The sequence below is a fragment of the Heteronotia binoei genome, chromosome 2, assembly GCF_032191835.1.
Source record: "Heteronotia binoei isolate CCM8104 ecotype False Entrance Well chromosome 2, APGP_CSIRO_Hbin_v1, whole genome shotgun sequence".
NCBI lineage: Eukaryota > Metazoa > Chordata > Lepidosauria > Squamata > Gekkonidae > Heteronotia > Heteronotia binoei.
This window is the reverse complement of record NC_083224.1, coordinates 96,548,025-96,565,273: the sequence shown is the minus strand read 5'-3', so window position 1 is coordinate 96,565,273 and position 17,249 is coordinate 96,548,025. Positions and strand designations below refer to the sequence as shown.

The window sequence follows — 17,249 nt, the reverse complement described above, 5'->3', positions numbered from 1 at the left end:
AAATAACCTGTTAACTATCCTATATCAATCAAAATTGATTGGGGACAAATGAATCCACATTCCAAAACAAGGGATACGATTTCCATTCTCCCCTCCCCCCAGACCAGTAGTAGAAAGCATGGGTTTGGGGGATTTATTGCATGACTGGTAACAAGAAAACCCCAGTTCCTACAACTGGATAATGACTACTCTTTAGGCTCTGAGCTTGTATATTGTACTCACTTTTACTTGCCCTGTGCATGAGAAAGTTACAAGTGTGTTTGTGGCTATTTAGCAGTCTCAATCTGACAATCTCATAGACATGGCCAGATTTTATAGTGTGTGTGTACATGGTACAGATTTTATAGATTTTGACATGAGCTTTGAAAAGATACTTCTTTGTGTTCTGTATCTCCAGAAAACTGTAATTTAGTTTTTTAAAAGTTGTCCCAAATACACTGTTCTGTATGTTGGACTGCAAAGAATAGCTTTGGACATTGTCCACCATGATGTTCTAATGAAAATATATGCTTTTGTCATCTTCTGACTGTTGTGTCAGATTTCAGTGGTCTTTTAATGGTGGCCACCTATATAACTGCATTTGTATTTGTGAATCTATAGGGACCATGTCACTCCATATTGCAGGGGTGGCCAACGGTAGCTCTCCAGATGTTTTTTGCCTACAACTCCCATCAGCCCCAGCCATTGGCCATGCTGGCTGGGGCTGATGAGAGTTGTAGGCAAAAAACATCTGGAGAGCTACCTTTGGCCACCCCTGCTTGTTTCCCATATGAACCTTCCTGACCATTGCTGTCATCTTTAGGGGCCCTGCTTTGAGTGCCCCTGTCATCTGAGTCTAGGTGAGTGGCAACCTAAGAAAGAGCCTTCTTAATGATGGTACCAGAACTGTGGAATTGCCTCCTCAAGGAGATTTGTATGTCCCCCTCTGTCATTATTGTCCTCCAGCAGGTGAAGTCTTTGTTTTGTTCTATTTGACATTCTCTTGCTGTTCATCCTTTTTGGGTTTTTTGTTTGTCATTTTTAATTAGGTATTTTTAAAGTTGGTTTTTCATGTTTTTTTAGTTGATTTAGGTTGTTGGTTAAATGATGGGATGGTGTTCATTCTGAAGCAGCCTGTCGGTCACTTCCGGGTTCCTGACCTGCATCTCGACCTGTGTTATTAGTGACAGGCTGCTTCGGCATGCCGCTGCGCCGGCTCCCTGGGTCCCACAACGATGGGACCGATGCCACAGGGACGGGCTCGAAACACTCTATAACCCCTCAAAAGAACAGCAGTCTAGCTCGCTTCCCCCGAGCCCTGCCACCATAAGCCTCAAGGGGGCTCATTTTGCGGCATCTCCCGGCGGGAGGGTGGCACCCGCACGGGACACATATCAAATGAAAGAGGGGGCGCAGGGCTATCAGAAACAGCCGGCGGAGGGAGTCGGGAGACCACCCCACTGGGGGATCCACACCCCGAAAGTGATGAAGGTGGCGCAGATAGAGCCAACAGAGCAAACAGGACAAAATAAATAGGCTGCATTATGCAGCACAGTCTCACTGGAATCTCACTGGAATCTGACTGGCTTCTCAGCATGGAACCCGTTCTCTCTAGTCTTCTCACTTTGAAAAAAGTAAAAAAAGAGTTTCATTTAACTTTACTTCCCCCTTTCCCTCTCTATAAATAATCTTGGTGTTTCCGGCGGTGATATTTGAGGGATTTTTGGGGACGTCACAGGAAGTGCTGTGAAGTCACTTCCTGTTTCCGGCAGTGGCATTTGGGAGAAATGATGTCACAGGAAGTGATGCCACCTCCTGCTTCCGGCAGGTGGCGCGCGCGGGGGGGATGTCACAGGAAGTGATGTCACTTCCTGTTTCCGGCAGGTGGCGTTGGGGGGGATGATGTCACAGGAAGTGATGTCACTTCCTGTTTCCGGCAGTGGCGTGCCGTCACCGGAAGTGACATCACTTCCTGCTTCCGGTGGCACGCGCTTTGCGCGCGCGCACCTCTACCTTTCCCCCCCCCCCAAGGTGTCCCTGGCTGGCCTTCAGACATTATGGCCACCCTAAGTAACAAACTGAGTTATAAACATTACAAGTGAGGGATGTCTTGATACTTGTGATAGTTGGGGAGTGTGGTTGCATGTGGCTTGTACTGTAGTGATAAAAGTGCAAGAAAATAGATATATTAAAATGTCTCATTTTAAAAACAGTGCTATATTTAGTTCAGGGATTAGGCATAAAGTTGCATGGCACTAACTCTTTCAGATGACAGCTGTAGAGTTTGGGGGGGAAGGGGAAAACCAGGCATGCAGTCTGCCCTTGGCCCCAAGAAAGCAAGAGGTCCTCTGCACCAGCTTGTGTGTACCATTAGCCGCTTCTCTGGCTCTGCCATATTGCACAACAGAATTCTTATTCTTACAGTCAAGGAATTTGTCTTTGGAATTTTGGCTGAATGAATACCTACTTTCCTTTCTTTTTATGTTACTAATTGGCTGCTTTAGTTGTTTTAAATCATTTTCTTTGTGTTGGTCTTATTCTTGTTGAGCTGTTTAACCTGTTATTCCCATTATAAAGACTGTTATAAACAATAGTTTTAAAAAGTCATATTCCCCGTGGCTCACTGAAAGACAAAAATACTGAACTTCTTTGCTGTATGTTATTCTTGTGGAACTAATATATGGCATTCCAAGTCAATAATAGTCAAAGGGTCGACCTAAGACTGGAAAGGCCTGGGTTCAAATTTTTACTCAGCTGTGAAGCTTATAGGTTAACCTTAAGCCAATAATTCTCTCTCAACCTGCTTTACCTCATGGTATTAGAGGGTAACTTGGGAGGATGGAAGGAACACTACATATGCTAGTCTGAACTGTATGGGTTATGATAAAAATCCAATTAAAAGCTGGAAGAAGTAGAATAGTTTCTTGTGGTCAGAACCATATTTCCTCAGTGTATTTTCTGAACTGTAATCATAATAAGTAAGATTGGTATCTGCTGATCATTAATGGACAACATCAGTACCTGCCTGTTCATGCACATTTTTCCACCTTGTGGAACAACCTGTCTGAGGTGGTCAGGAAGGTCCCCATGCCCCATGTTTTTCAGAATGTGCGAAACAGTAAAGTTCAGGAGGGCATTTTTACAATGGGATTAGAACAGTAGTATAATGGAATGGCTCAGGAGGATTCTTCTATAAGGGAGAATATTGTAGTCTATTTTATTTTTTATTGCCTCCCTTTCTTACTTCAGTGTCCGCTATATTTGTAACAAACACCCTTTCCCTCATTTTGATATGTCATACCTTCAATAGTTTCTTGTTGGAGGTCTTTGATGCCTGATTTTTTAAAATTGCTTTTCATATTTTGTAATTCACTTGAGCCTCAGTGAGAAAGGTGGGCTATACATTATAATAATAATGTCAAGAGAAAAATATAAACATTTTTACTCCATGTTACTCTACCATGAAGCATGCTAGCACACATGTAGAACAAGAGGACTGTTTGCCTTTAAATGGTGTTGCTTCCCTAAAATGTGATATTTTATAGTGATATGCCCCCCACTTCTTCAAAGCACCTCTTTGTTAAACAAGCCTCTCTTTGGGAATGTCTGGCATTCCTATAATGGCTGCTGCCCAAGCTGGTCTAGGGGTTTGGGTTGAATTTTAGTGTTTGAGTGGCCTTTGTCCAGTGCAGGGGACGCTTCAGAAATGCAGCCTATGTGATCTGATTCTCTCCTCTTTCTCAGAGCCAGCAGTGTTTAACAAAGATGATTTTGTGTCATTAGGCTGCTCTAATTGAATCTAACCTGCTCTCTTTTCTCCCTTACAGGTTACCTGGACAATGCCAGTACTTAGGGCTTCCAGTGGCTGATTACTTCAAACAGTGGATTAATCTCAAAAAGGTACTTTGATTGCAAATACCTCCCACCCCCATCACAGGTTGCCCCTTCATTCCCCCTCCTTCTCCCATTCTCTCTTCCTATCTTCCTTCAAGGAGGTGTTTAATAAGCACTGCTGTTTTGCATTGAAATGAGGAGTTATTTTCTCAGAGGCTGGGTAAAGCGAAGTCCCTATTGTATCGCCCCTAATAGAGTCTTACTGTACTTGATGGAATATGGTCTGCATCTGAGAAGAATCCCATTGTGACCAACCTAACACAGCACCTCTATGCATAATAACTCAGCATCTCTCTAGCAAAGCCTGGGTCAGCTGGAGCATTTCCAACTCATCTGTTTCCCCCACCCCTTCTAAGTTCCTTCCAAGGTGAATATTAGCCAGCTGCAGCTAAACTCTGTAAACCTTGAAAAATACAGGAGAAATAGTCTGCTTAGGACCTTTTACTTTATGCACATTTCTTAAACAAACATACATGCACTGTTTTCTCCCCAGTATGCCTATGGGAGAGTTAGGCATGGGTATCTCCCTTGTGGTTTATGCAAACCTAATGGAACACATAGACATCTTGTGTTACTCTGTAGAGCCCCCTCTGGCAGGTAAAAGAATTACCTGCTTGGAAATTTCTAAAACAGCCTCCTGTATTCAAAGGCAGTTAGGATATGGAAACTCTGCACTCCAGAACACTGCAGAGAAATATAGTGACTTTTAAAAATTGCTTTTGCTTTCTCTTAACTGTAGGCATCACAGTGTTACTGATTATTTTTTCTGTTAAGTAGGTCCCTACCAGACAAAAATTGCCTATAGTTTGTCTGCTTCTTCATTGTGTTTGGGCCATTTCTTTTCTGAGTTGAAAATGAGAGTGGCATGCTGAACAGCACTAAGACAAAAATTACCATGATCTGTTCAGACAAATCAGGGTACTGTACAAATATAAGAATGAAGAGGCTGGCAGCATGTTCTTTGCTTTGCTTGATAAGGGTCCCCATCATTCTCTGCTGTCAAAGTAAATCTTTTGGTTTACTGCTGGGCTTCTGCAAATCTAGTTTGAAAGCACATTGGGGCATTGTGCCGTTCAGTGACCATTAATGATTGCCTTTTGAAGTTCACTAAACTTCTGGTGAATGGATAGGAGCGATATAACCAGCAGGTTGATGGAAATAAAAAAAAGTCAAACCCCTTTGCATGGTGATGTTTGATATCAGCTGGCGGAAACCCTTGGCTATGCTGCACCTTCTACCTTTAGGACAAATAAATTATGTCTCTTTGCTGATTGTTTTGGGCTATCAGGTTCTGCCCATTAGAAGCCTAGATTTTATCATGTGTTATCCACTTTGACATATAGACCAACGGACATTCAATGTCTCTTTTAGGGTGTCGCATCATAGGTGCACTGCACATGTCTGATCAAACATTTGATGTTTTGTTATCACAGGAATAATGGTAGCATGTAATGTCAGGATGGGGTGAGAAGAACAGTATTGGTCATATAGGTAAAACAATAAAGATCAGGGTTAACATCATTTGGAAACATTTTCTTATCAGGAGTTATTGACCAGATTAAACTTTGTAGGAAGGAATTAAGAGTTCATTTGCTTGGCAGAGTGTGCAAAGCACAGGGCTTGGCTTACGCCACAGCGCTCATGTTTTCAGACTGCCAAGTGGGAGATGTTTTCCCTAAAGCCTGAAAGATCTCTCACTCTTTGCAGGAATATTTTTGCAAACCTCTGGTAATAATGTTGAATCCTTGATACTGGGCTTTTGCTACAAGATCTTCCAATAACAGTTGTTCATAAATGCAATATGGTAAAACAGAAGGGGGATATGGAGTGATAGGTATTATCAAGCTGCTTACCCCTGGCTATCTATAACTATGCAATTAGCACTGACTGGTTGTATTGGAACAGATACATAATTTAGTTCAGTTGTGGGTGTCTTGTTGACACAATCAACCCAAGCTATCCTCCCACATGGATCCTTCCACAAGAAAATTTTGTCCCTAAATAAATGGGAGTATAGAAATATACAATTTAGCACAACCTCATTCATACCAAATCATCCAGAACATTGAAAGAACACAGATGATAAGCAAAATCAAAATTAATATATGATATGTAGTACCATACCATGTAGTTAGCTCTTGTGTGAGTATTATAAATACACATTACTGAGAATTTCAAATAGCTGAGAGGTTCTGATAAAATAAAAGTTTATGCTAGTAGAACATAGTCTTACTATTCTGTTTAGTCTTTGAGACAAAGTACACAGGAAAAAGAACGAATTATCATTGCCTGCAAACGTGCTTTAATAAACCAAAACCATCTTTATTTTTCTCCCTATCCATTCTGAAATGTTTTCCATTTGGGAGCTTTGTTTTCAGTGAAAACCAGGAACCTGCCTTTCTTTGTACTACTAGTTTTCTGTGCTTTACAGTAGGGTAGGCAGGAAACTGCTTCATTTCTCAAACCTTAAGCATCCTGCTGTTAGCGATTGCTTTGGTGTTCCCTTAGCTGTCCAAACTGGGGTATTTCCAACAAGACAGCTTTGGTGTGTAAGTGAGGAATCAGTTTATGTGGGAATAGTATCCTTGGCCCTAGTTTTAAGTTAGTATAGAACAAAAATTAAAAGTTAACATTTATTTTAGACAAAGGTTAATCACAGCTAGATGCACACGCGCAAGAACTGGATAAATTTAAGACTTTAGGATGGCAGAGATCAGCAGTAATTAGAACAAGCTGTGCTCATAGCTTGCTTTGTTGTCAGAAGTTTTGCTTTCCTCTGCCTGCAAATATTTCTCCTCTGCCAAACTGCATCTGCCTTTTGCTGACATTTTTAATGTCACTGAGTGATCTTGTATAGTTTATGAACTGTCAGCTTAGCAAGGACTTAGGGCAAGGAGTTTATCATGCTCTTTGCCTTGACTAGATCGGTACTGGGGAGGGCTGCTGGGGAGATGGATTTTATTAGTACATCCCTGCATATCAGATCTCCCCTTAAACCTTCTCTATGGGCAGCCATTGAGATAGTTGCTGAGTGCTGTTGACTGGCTCCCCTTCTGTTGCTGTCAGAAGCTGTCTCTGTGATTAGCAAAGGTGCTGAGGGTCAGAATTAAGGTACATTAACGAAGTCGTATGCTCTTGGTTGGTGGTACCCAAGCCTGGAAAAGCCAAGGGTCTTAAAGGTCAGGACTGAGCAAGCATGAGCAGAATGACAAATAGCTGAAATTGTAGGGACCAGTGGGCAGCAGCTGGAATCATACAGATAGAATAGAGACATGAGGAAAGCAAGCTACTGTACATCACAACTGTAGTGCATTATAGTCATCAGCTTTGTCCACACAATGAGGATTCTGTGTTGTGCATTCTGCCACAGCGACTACAGAAGCCTTTGAGTAGGCGAAGGTGCATCCTCACAGGGGGTTTCTACACGTTTCCTCTGTCAGCCACCATTTTCTGTGCCTCCTCCCACCCATGGTCATTTGCTGCAGCACTTGAAGGCTTTTTCATTTTTTTATTTTAAACTTATAATTGCCAGAGCAGTATAGTTTTATAACAATTACTGATTTTTTCTTTTTTAAAAAAGAAAAGACCTAAAAAAACTTAGGGAGATCATGAGAGGGGGAGGGCAGGAAGGGTTGTATTAGTGCTAAATTTTTGGTCCGATCTTTTTAAAACTTGGGTGTTTTTTTGGGGAGAAGTGTCAACAGCTACAACTGCAAAATTGGCGCCTCTACCTCAGACCCCCTCCCCTCCCACCTACTGAATATACCCCTAGGACAGGTGTGGCCAAACTTGCTTAATGTAAGAGCTGCAAGACATGAACAAATATTACACACACATTTTTATTAAAACTCTTAATACTTCCTTTGTGCACAAAGATAAAATATATATGTATAAACTCTACAACACTATCATGCTAGAAGAAGACTTGTTATTCCCAGCATTTGTTTTTAAAAGTCCCCATAAGAACAGTATAGGGAAAGATTAGGGAATTGTTTTTTGGCACCAAAGGGGAAAAGAAACATACGTGCTCCATATAAATCACTGACCACAGTTTGTATCATTATGCGTCTCTCTTTGCCTTGACACCTAGGTTAGTAAATACAGCTCCTACAAGAGCTATGAAATGAAAGGGGAAGTCTGCGCTGCCTTCTTTAATTCCATCGCACCTTCCAGTGGGGCAGCCTAATGGGGGGGGGGCACCTGAGGAAAGGTGTGAAGTGTTATCACAGGAGAACCAAGGGGCTCAAAGACTTCACTGCCACTTCTGCAGCTGTCCAGAACCTGGTGAGAGACTAGTTAACTTGCTTGTTTCTAAATCCCAGCGCAGGAGGGGGATGCAGCAGTTCCCCCATGCTTAGCAGGTCCTGTCAGAGAACAGTGGTGCTCAACCAGCCACAGAACCTGGCTACCAGGCCTGCAATAGCTAGCCTGCCAAGGAAGGGAGGCAAGCCTCTTCTATCAGTTCCGCAGCTTGTTAGCCAAACTGCAAGGCCTGCCATTGGTCATCCCAGTGCACCTCACAAAGGAGGAGTGAGGGCAGCTGTCACCATCCCATCAGTCCTGCCACTGTTGTCGCTCACTGAGCCAAGGACTACCACTGGCACTCACCCTTTCATATTCTTCCTCTCACTCAGTGCTCTTGATCTCATTGCCCTTCTTTGCTGAGGCTGCAATGAGGTTGCTCTGTCCATGCAGCAGAGAAGGGCGGTTCCAGCTGGACTTGTGACCAGCAGCTTCCCTTCCCTACATGCTTGCTTTTCTCCCTTGGCTCTTGTGCTTTCTTTCCCTGTTCTAGGTAGCCAGGTTATCTCTGTAGTGGAGGAGAAGGACTTGCAAGCCTGCTTATTTCCTTCTCCTTCCCTGCTTCACACCCAGCTGAAATAGTTGCCCACCTATGGGTCAGCACTCAGAGGCTGACTGAGATCCTGATGCTAAGCACACTTGCTTGATAGTAAGCCTGCATTAAGTTCCTCCTCAGCCTCCGGGAGCCACACAATATGAAAGAGCCGCATGTAGCTCTCAAGCCTCAGTTTGGCCACTCCTCCCCTAGGAGATTTGCCATTGACTATAATGGCCCCATAGCATGTAACAGAACACCCCTTCAGCACCTCTTTCCTAGTGCTATTTTGGTGCTAAAACAGCAACACTGGACCCAAAGCTCCTGAATGGGCCCAAGAGACATGACCACTGTATTTTTTTGTATGAAAATATCCCCTTTGCTTCCCCTGAAATCTTAATCAAAGCTGTTGCTTCTTAGCGTAAGGAGCTTAGAAATATGCATTCAGCGTTTCAAAGCTGAATTAATAACCAAATCATGTCTCTTTGGCATGATTCAGGCATTAGTTAAGCCATCGGATCAGAGAAACTGATTCGACTTACCAATAAGAGAATCCTGAACTAATTTGGGAATCCTGAATTTTTCAGTTTTCTTTCCCTAAATTGCTGAGGCGATCTAGCTGAGAGTACTGTGTGTGGGAAGAGTGTGTTTGAGAGGGTACGGTTGCCTGTAAGTTGTTGCAGAGTGCTGGCTGTTTAAGCAAGAGTTATTCTAGCTGTCTTTGTGGCCTGGTGTGATTGTGATTGACTGTAATTTGATTTCCTGGGTGTACTTTGCATAGCTGCTGGCCCTGCCTTCTGCTGAGTGAGGCTTCTATTTAAGGCTGCTCCTTGCCAGAGGCGCGAGTGAAAGCTAAAGCGCTTTTGGCCTGTGGCTCTTAGCCTGTGGACCTGAAACTCCTCAGATTACTCATGAAATATACTTAGAAGGCATCAGTGTCAACAAACTCCCCCTTTCCAGTCACCTGCATGAACTGTGCTATGTTTGTTTTCCTCCTGGAAGAAAAGATGGACTACACTTGCCAGAAATGTAAGATAGTCAGGCTTTTGGAGGAGGAGAAGATTCAGAGCCTGGAGGAGAGGATCACCACACTTCAGGAAATCAAGGCAGGAGATCAATTCAGTGACAAGAGCCTGGAGGCTCAGCAGAGGCATGATAAAAACACTCAAACCTTCTGGGCCTCCACTTAGTTCTGTTTAGCAGGATATAAATCAAATACATCCAAAGATGTTGATGAAGATGGTGCGCAGATCACTTAGAGCTCAAGAATAGATTTGAGGCACTTGAGATGGTGATGGAGTCAAAGATGGAAGAGGAACCACAAGGACCTGGAGAAGGGAGTGGAGAGGGCATGAGACAATGAGGAAGTGGAAGGAAACAGAAAGTGGTGGTCCGTGGGGACTCTCTGCTCTAGGGTATAGAACGTCACATGTCCAGACCTGATCCTCTTCTCCGAGAGATGTGTTGCTTGCCAGGGGCCAGGGTTCAAGATATTACACATCGACTGCCAAAGCTGATCAGACCTACTGATCAATACCCATTTGTGATGGTCTATGTGGGAACGAATGATGTGGCCACCAATACCATTGAGAGAATTAAGGAGGACTATGAAGCTCTTGAAAGGCAACTGAAAGCACAGGGGGCACAGGTGGTCTTCTCATCTGTCCTTCCCGTCAAAGGAAGAGGAAAGCAACATGAGCAGACCATACTTGAAGTGAATCGTTGGCTGTGATGGTGGTGCCTGTGGGAGAGCTTTGGATTCTGGGATCAAGGAATAAGCTTTCTTGAAGGCCTACTAGCACATGGCCTTTACCTCTCAAGATTGGGGAAGAAAATCTTTGGAAAGAACATGGAGAACTTCATCAGGAGAGCTATAAACTGATGCCACGAGTGGAAGGTGACGATCAGCATAGAGATCATAATGAAGAACAATCACCAGGGATCCACCTGGGGAAGACAGGTCAAACAGAGTCAAAGGTACGAGGCTACATGTGCCTATATACTAATGCCTGAAGTATGGGTAATAAGAAGGGTGAGCTTGAGCTTCTCTTGAAAACAGAGGGTTATGATATAGTAGGGATTACTGAGGCTTGGTGGGATGATTCTCATGACTGGAATGTGGTAATGGATGGCTATGAGTTGTTCAGGAAAAACCATAAGGTCAGAAGAGGAGGTGGAATGGTGTTGTATGTGAGGAGGGGGCTTGATTGTCAAGAAGTTCTGGAGAATGTGGTTGATAGTCCAGTAGAAAGTATATGGGTAAAAATAAGGGGAGGAAGGACAAAGGATATGCCGGAGCCTGCTTTGGCAGGGAGGGCAGCATATAAATCAAATAAATAAATAAATTGTGGTTGGAGTCTGCTACAGACTGCCTGACCAGGGAGAGGATTTGGATGGGGGGGGGGCAAGGAGATTTGTAACCAGACTTCGTAGGTTAGATTTTTGTAGGGCTAACTTAGATGAGCTCTGGGGCTTGATGAAGGTTCTTCTATGGGAGAGGGTGCTGGAAGGGAAAGGAATGAGTGACGGGTGGGCTCTTCTTAAACATGAGCTTTTGCAAGCTCAAGCCCTCACTATTCCAGCAAGATGGAAACATGTTAAAGGATCCAAGAAACCAATGTGGATGAACAGAGAGCTCCAGAATAGACTTAAGGGAGAAAAAGGAAAAGTTCAGGAAATGGAGAGAGGGACTGACCTCTAAAGAAGATTATATGAGGGTTACTAGGTACTGCAGACAGGCCATCAGAGAGGCCAAAGCTTAGTATGAGCTGGGTCTGGCTAGGAGGTCTTGCTACAACAAGGAAAATTTCTTCATATGTGTGAGAAGCAAATGCAAAGTAAAGGAGGCAATTGGACTGCTGTTGGGAGTAAAAGGAGAAATTCTGATGGAGGGCAGGGAAAAAGCAGACAGGCTTAATAACTTTTTTGCCTTGGTTTTTTCCCTGAAGAAGAATTGAAGCCCATCTAGAGTTGGTGGAAAACTTAACAGAACACCTGAGAGGCTCGTTGACATGGACAGAGAAATTGTGGAGAGGTACCTTGCTGCACTGGATGAGTATAAGTCCCCTGGGCCAGATGGTGTACACCTGAGAGTGCTCAAAGAACTTTCTAAAGAACTTTCAGAGCCTTTGTCCATCACCTTCAAGACCTCCTAGAGGACTGGGGATGTCCCACAGGATTGGAAGAGAGCAAACGTTATCCCAGTCTTTAAAAAAGGGAAGAAGGGTGAACCGGGAAACTACAGGCTGGTTAGTCTAACTTCTGTTGCTGGAAAGCCATTTGAGCAGATTTTACAGGCGTCGACCTGTGAGCATCTGAAGATAACTTGGTGATTTAAGGAAGTCAGCATGGATTTGTCTCCAAAAGGCCTTGCCAGACCAACCTGGTTTCCTTCTTTAACTGAGTAACAAACTTACTGGATTTTGGGAACTCTGTTGATGTGGTTTACCTGGATTTCAGTAAAGTTTTTGATAAGGGTCCCCATGACATTCTGATAGGCAAAATGGAAGACTGTGGATTGGACTATAGGACAGTTTGGTGGATAGGAAAATGGTTAGAGGACTGTACCCAAAGAGTGGTTGTCAATCCAGTTTCATCAGATTGGAGAGAGGTGTCCAGTGGGGTGCCACAGGGCTCGGTTTTGGGCCCTGTTCTTTTCAACATTTTTATCAATGATCCGGATGAAGGGGAGGAAGGACTGTGCATAAAATTTGCTGATGATATTAAATTGGGAGGAGTAGCAAACACCCAGGAGGATAGAGTTAAAATTCAACAAGATCTGAATGATCTTGGAGAAGTGGGCAGTTGTGAACAAGATGCAATTCAACAAAGATAAGTGCAAAGTCTTACATTTGGGCCACAAAAATGTGAAGCACAAATACTGGATGGGGGATTCCCTGTTGGGAAGCTGTGTATACATAAGAGATCTTGGGGTACTAGTAGACTGTAAACTAAATATGAGCAGGCAGTGTGATAACATGGCAAAAAAGGCAAATTCAATCCCAGGTTGTATCAAAAGGGCTATAGCATCAGAATCATAGGAGGTCATCGCTCTGCTGTATACTGCCTTCAGGCCACACTTGGAATACTTTGTGCAGTTCTGGAGGCCTCACTTCAAAAAAGATGTGGACAAAATCGAGCGGATGCAGAAGAGAGCAATGAGGATGATCAAGGGCCTGGAGGAAGAACCCTATGAGAAAAGGCTGAGGGCCTTGGGAATGTTCAATCTGGAGAAGAGGAGATTGGGGGGGGGGGCATGATTGCTCTCTTTAAATATTTGAAAGGCTGTCATTTAGAGGAGGGCCAGGAGCTGTTCCATTTGGCAGCCAAGGATAGGACCCAAAATCATGGGCTCAAATTACAAGCAGAAAAATACCGACGGGATATTAGGAATTTTTTTTTTTACGGTCAGAGTAGTTCAGAGGTGGAACCAGCTGCCTAGGAAGGTGGTGCGCTCCCCTTCATTGGCAGTCTTCAGAATGTGGCTGGATGATTATTTGTCAAAGATGCTTTAAGCTGATCCTGCATGGAGCAGGGGGTTGGACTAGATGGCCTGTATGGCCCCTTCCAACTCTGTGATTCTATATGTAATGTTTGTGCTAGTCCAGCAATTTCATTAATGCATATATCCATATACTTTGCAAAATTGCGCAGTTCATTGACAAGTTAGAACACACACGATCCTGTAGTGCAACGCAGACTGCAAAGGTTAGTTATACATAGGACATTCTTGGTATAAAACTACCTTTATGCTTGTGTAAGGCCTTTCTGTTTATCTTAGGTTATTCTGCTGGAATTGCCTCATTAGAAAATGTAATTGAGAAATGAGTTTAAAATTTTGATACTGATCATGGAAACTTGTTGCAACTCTGTGATACTTGGAGCTCCCCTGCTCAAACTATGTTATGCAGCTTGTTTGTGTGTATTAAATTACTTATAAAATATATATAGTAGAATTAGAAAATGTATAGAGAAGAGCAGTAGAAATAATCAGAAATATGCAATACCTTCTGTATGTGAAAAGACTAAAGTTTAACACTGTCCAATAATATCAACTCTTATCTATTACTGTTCTAAGCAGGAGTATATAAAATCATGAGCAGAGTAGAAAAAGTAACCAGGAAACAGACTTTTTACCCTTTCAAGTAGTTACTGAAGCCAGTGAACCGCCAATGAAATTAACAAGCTGCAGGTTTAAAACAAGCACATAAACTATTTTCACTTAACCCACAGTTTATTCGTGGGGCTCTTTGCTATCAGCAGTGTTGGGCACTGATAATAAAACCCTCCAGACAAAGTAATGGAAGATAGGAATATCAATAACTCTTTTATTAGAATGCTCGGGGCATCTATTGTAATGCTTGGGACGTCTCAACTTAAAAACTGTCATGGTTGGGAGTAGATGACTCAGAATGGCTTACAGTTAAATATTTCCTCAAGCATCTTTTGTGTTAGGGATGGAACACAGGGCTAGAAAGATCATTGGTCTAGTCGAGGAGGCACTGACATTTAATTTATATAAACGTATTGCGTCATAAAAATGATGCAAACAATGTAGTTGATGCATGCATGGAAGCTGCTAAACTCTGAGCTATTGCTTTCATGCATTGGTTCACTTTAAAGCAGGAGTCCATTCCAGCATCCATAGATGGTTGCTCAAGCAGCAGGGATGACTTGGTGAGCAGAAATACCCCAGGCATCTTACAAGAAGGGGAAACACAGGGAGCCTATGCAGCCTGTTAGATTCTGGTTATGTTTAAGTAGGTGGCAGCTGAGAAGGACTGACGCTGCTGAACTGTAGCTTAGTTGAAAGGTGGTGATGGGAAAGGGACACTTGATTGGCTAATAGCTCTGTCCTTCATATAAGAAGCTCCAGCAAGGAAGACAGCAGAGGGTAGCCAGAGCTGTCAGTTTGGGAACAAGAGGCTGGAGAATATGGATGAGGCACACCTTTCCCCAGCTGTTTTGCTTGCCTCCACAGGGAAAATGGAATGTCTCAAAGTTGGTGTTTCTCAGTTGTTTCTATATGCCATATTCCTGGCTAATCCATCAATCCAGCAGTTTCCCAAAGTTTGAGATCAGTTTAGCCAGCCTGTGGCAGCTGAGATTATATCAATAAGTGACCAGTCTCAGAGGGACATTGGATGTGTTGATCTGATCCAGAGGGGCAGGTGTGCCTTTCTCTCTGCCCCCTGTAAGGCTGGACAGAGGCAGCTTTGCCTTTAAATCTGTCACACAGCTGCCTGAACTCTGGAAATCCTTTCACTCTCTTCCTCGCCTTGTTAACATGTGTTGCCTTTGGGGTAATCAGGGAAAAAATATTATGTCCTTTTACAATTACCGGGTTTTGGAATATTAAAATGTCTCGCTGCATCGGCAGTGTTATTTTGATTGGTATTCTAACCTTTGACTAGCCCATAAAGCGAGCTGCTCTTCGAGCCAATATTGCAGGACTGAAATTTAATTCCGAAATGATTCCAGATAATAGGGAGACAGATAATATATGCATGAAGGATATTATGTTTGGACTAAATGCAGCAGGGCCAGGGCTTGGGAGTTGAATAATAGCCCAGAGTGAGTTATAATCTGTGGGACAGAAATACCTTACTGTCAGGGCCAGGAGAGGAACTCTTAAATCAAAGGGAGAAAGCTAGCGGGTAGTCATCTGAGACAGAAAGGGCATCCAAGAGAGGCCTTAAAGAAACTGGGTCCTCTCTGCTCAGTTACAGCATACTGCGCAAGGGGACCGCTTCATCCTAGGGTTTACAAAGTTGGATTCCTAAATATACATTTACAGATAAAAGTTGGATTTATCGGAGGAAGATGAGCTTTGAAGCCATATCTTGGTGTTGAGTCATATTCCTCCTTCTAACCCTTACTGGTTTAATTCTTAGTTTCATTAAAAGCTAGAGTGTATTTATGATTTCTGAACATAAGATTTGAGTCCTGGTTACCTAAGGTATGCTGCTTCCCATATAAGCCTTAGAATGGGATTCAACGCTAAAAGTACCACCTTTGTACCAGGTAAATTAGCAATATTCTCAGAGTGGTAGCTTTGATAGCTATTACCTCTTTTCCCTGACAATGAGTTCCTCCAGGGCCTAATTTTGGAGGTTTTTGACAGACACCGTTATACCAGTTTGTTTGGAAAGGTCTTTAATTGGCCATGACAAAGCTGTTTATTTTTGTTTTTTTAAATGTCATTTGATTTTAATTGATTCACCTGTGTAGAGGCATAGAATCACCTCCTGAGGAAGCCTGTTCCACTGAGGAACCACTCTAACTGTTCCCCTGAGGAACCACTCTAACTCTCAGGAAATTCTTCCTAATGCCTATATATACGAATACTAGCTTCCATGTCTATGTATCTGAAGAAGTGTACGTGCACATGAAAGCTCACACCTTGAATAAACTTTTGCTAGTCTTAAATACGCTACTGGACTGAAATCTGTTCTACTGCTTCAGACCAATACGACTGCCCACCTGGATCCATGTCCTGGTTGATTTGAGTAGATAAGCTGTTTTTAGCAACATGCAAATTTTAAGGGACTTTAAATAAAATATTGTCAACTCATTTCTACTTATTTTATTTATGTATTGTGTTTTTGATTTGTTCTGTATTTTCCATAAAGAAATGGTCATGTTTATATATTTTCTGCAAGGGACCACTTAGAAATACAGTATGTTGAAATGTGTTTGGTCTTGCGTGGTTAATAATAGCAGGCTTTTTTTGAGCAGGAACACACAGGAACACAGTTCTGGCTGGCCTGGTGTCAGGGATGTGACCTAATATGTAAATGAGTCACTGCTGGCCTTTTTCTTCAAAAAAAGGCCTATAATAGGAATGTCCTGTATGTTACAAATATGTTGTTAATTGAATAAAGGATATTTTATTTGTTCTGCAAAAATTTTGAGTTTTATTTAGGGTTATTTAAGTTATGTGTTAGATTCTTTTTTATTTTCCTGCTTTTCTGTTTGTATATTTCAAAGAATCTAAACGCCTAATTATGTGCACTCAGTTGTGTTTTTTTTCTTTTTCAAAAAAGGAATAACATCTTTGGAAGGGGGAAACTTTAAACAGAGAAGCCATCTTTGGCCCTTTTGAGAATGTTCCCAGATATAGTATCTATTCATGTTTTTAGGAAAGGCAAGTCCATTGTCTGGTGGGACTTATGACTGGCAGGTTGTTCCTACATTGAAATAGCTGCCACTAGAGGGATTGAAAGACATCTACTGAGGAGTGGGCCTCATGCAAGGAATGGAGGTAAAAGGTGTTTCCAGTTCATTCCAACAACTCCTAGCCCCACCCTTATCTGTAGCCTATGCTTTCTCATATCACCATGGGCAGCTGCCAAGTGGACAGCAAGCTTGGCCACAGAGAAAAGGGATGAAAACCACTACCACAGCAGCCACCTATGAAAAGAGTAAGCTGGCCGCAGTAGTGGTGGTGGTTTCACTCCCCTTTCTCCACTACCGACTTGCTCTCCATCAGGTGTGTTGGCAGTCTCACTCCCTCACCTGGGCTGCTGTGCTTCATGCT

The 17,249-nt window shown here is 42.8% G+C and overlaps 1 protein-coding gene across 1 annotated transcript in view; it reads left to right on the top strand.

The window, feature by feature from the left end:
• ERI3 (ERI1 exoribonuclease family member 3) overlaps nt 1-17,249 on the top strand; it is a 790,890-nt gene that overhangs the window by 528,226 nt on the left and 245,415 nt on the right. The window contains exon 6 of the mRNA XM_060231702.1: nt 3,807-3,879. Within this exon, the coding sequence (XP_060087685.1) occupies nt 3,807-3,879 (73 nt within the window). The remainder of the gene's footprint in view (nt 1-3,806; nt 3,880-17,249) is intronic.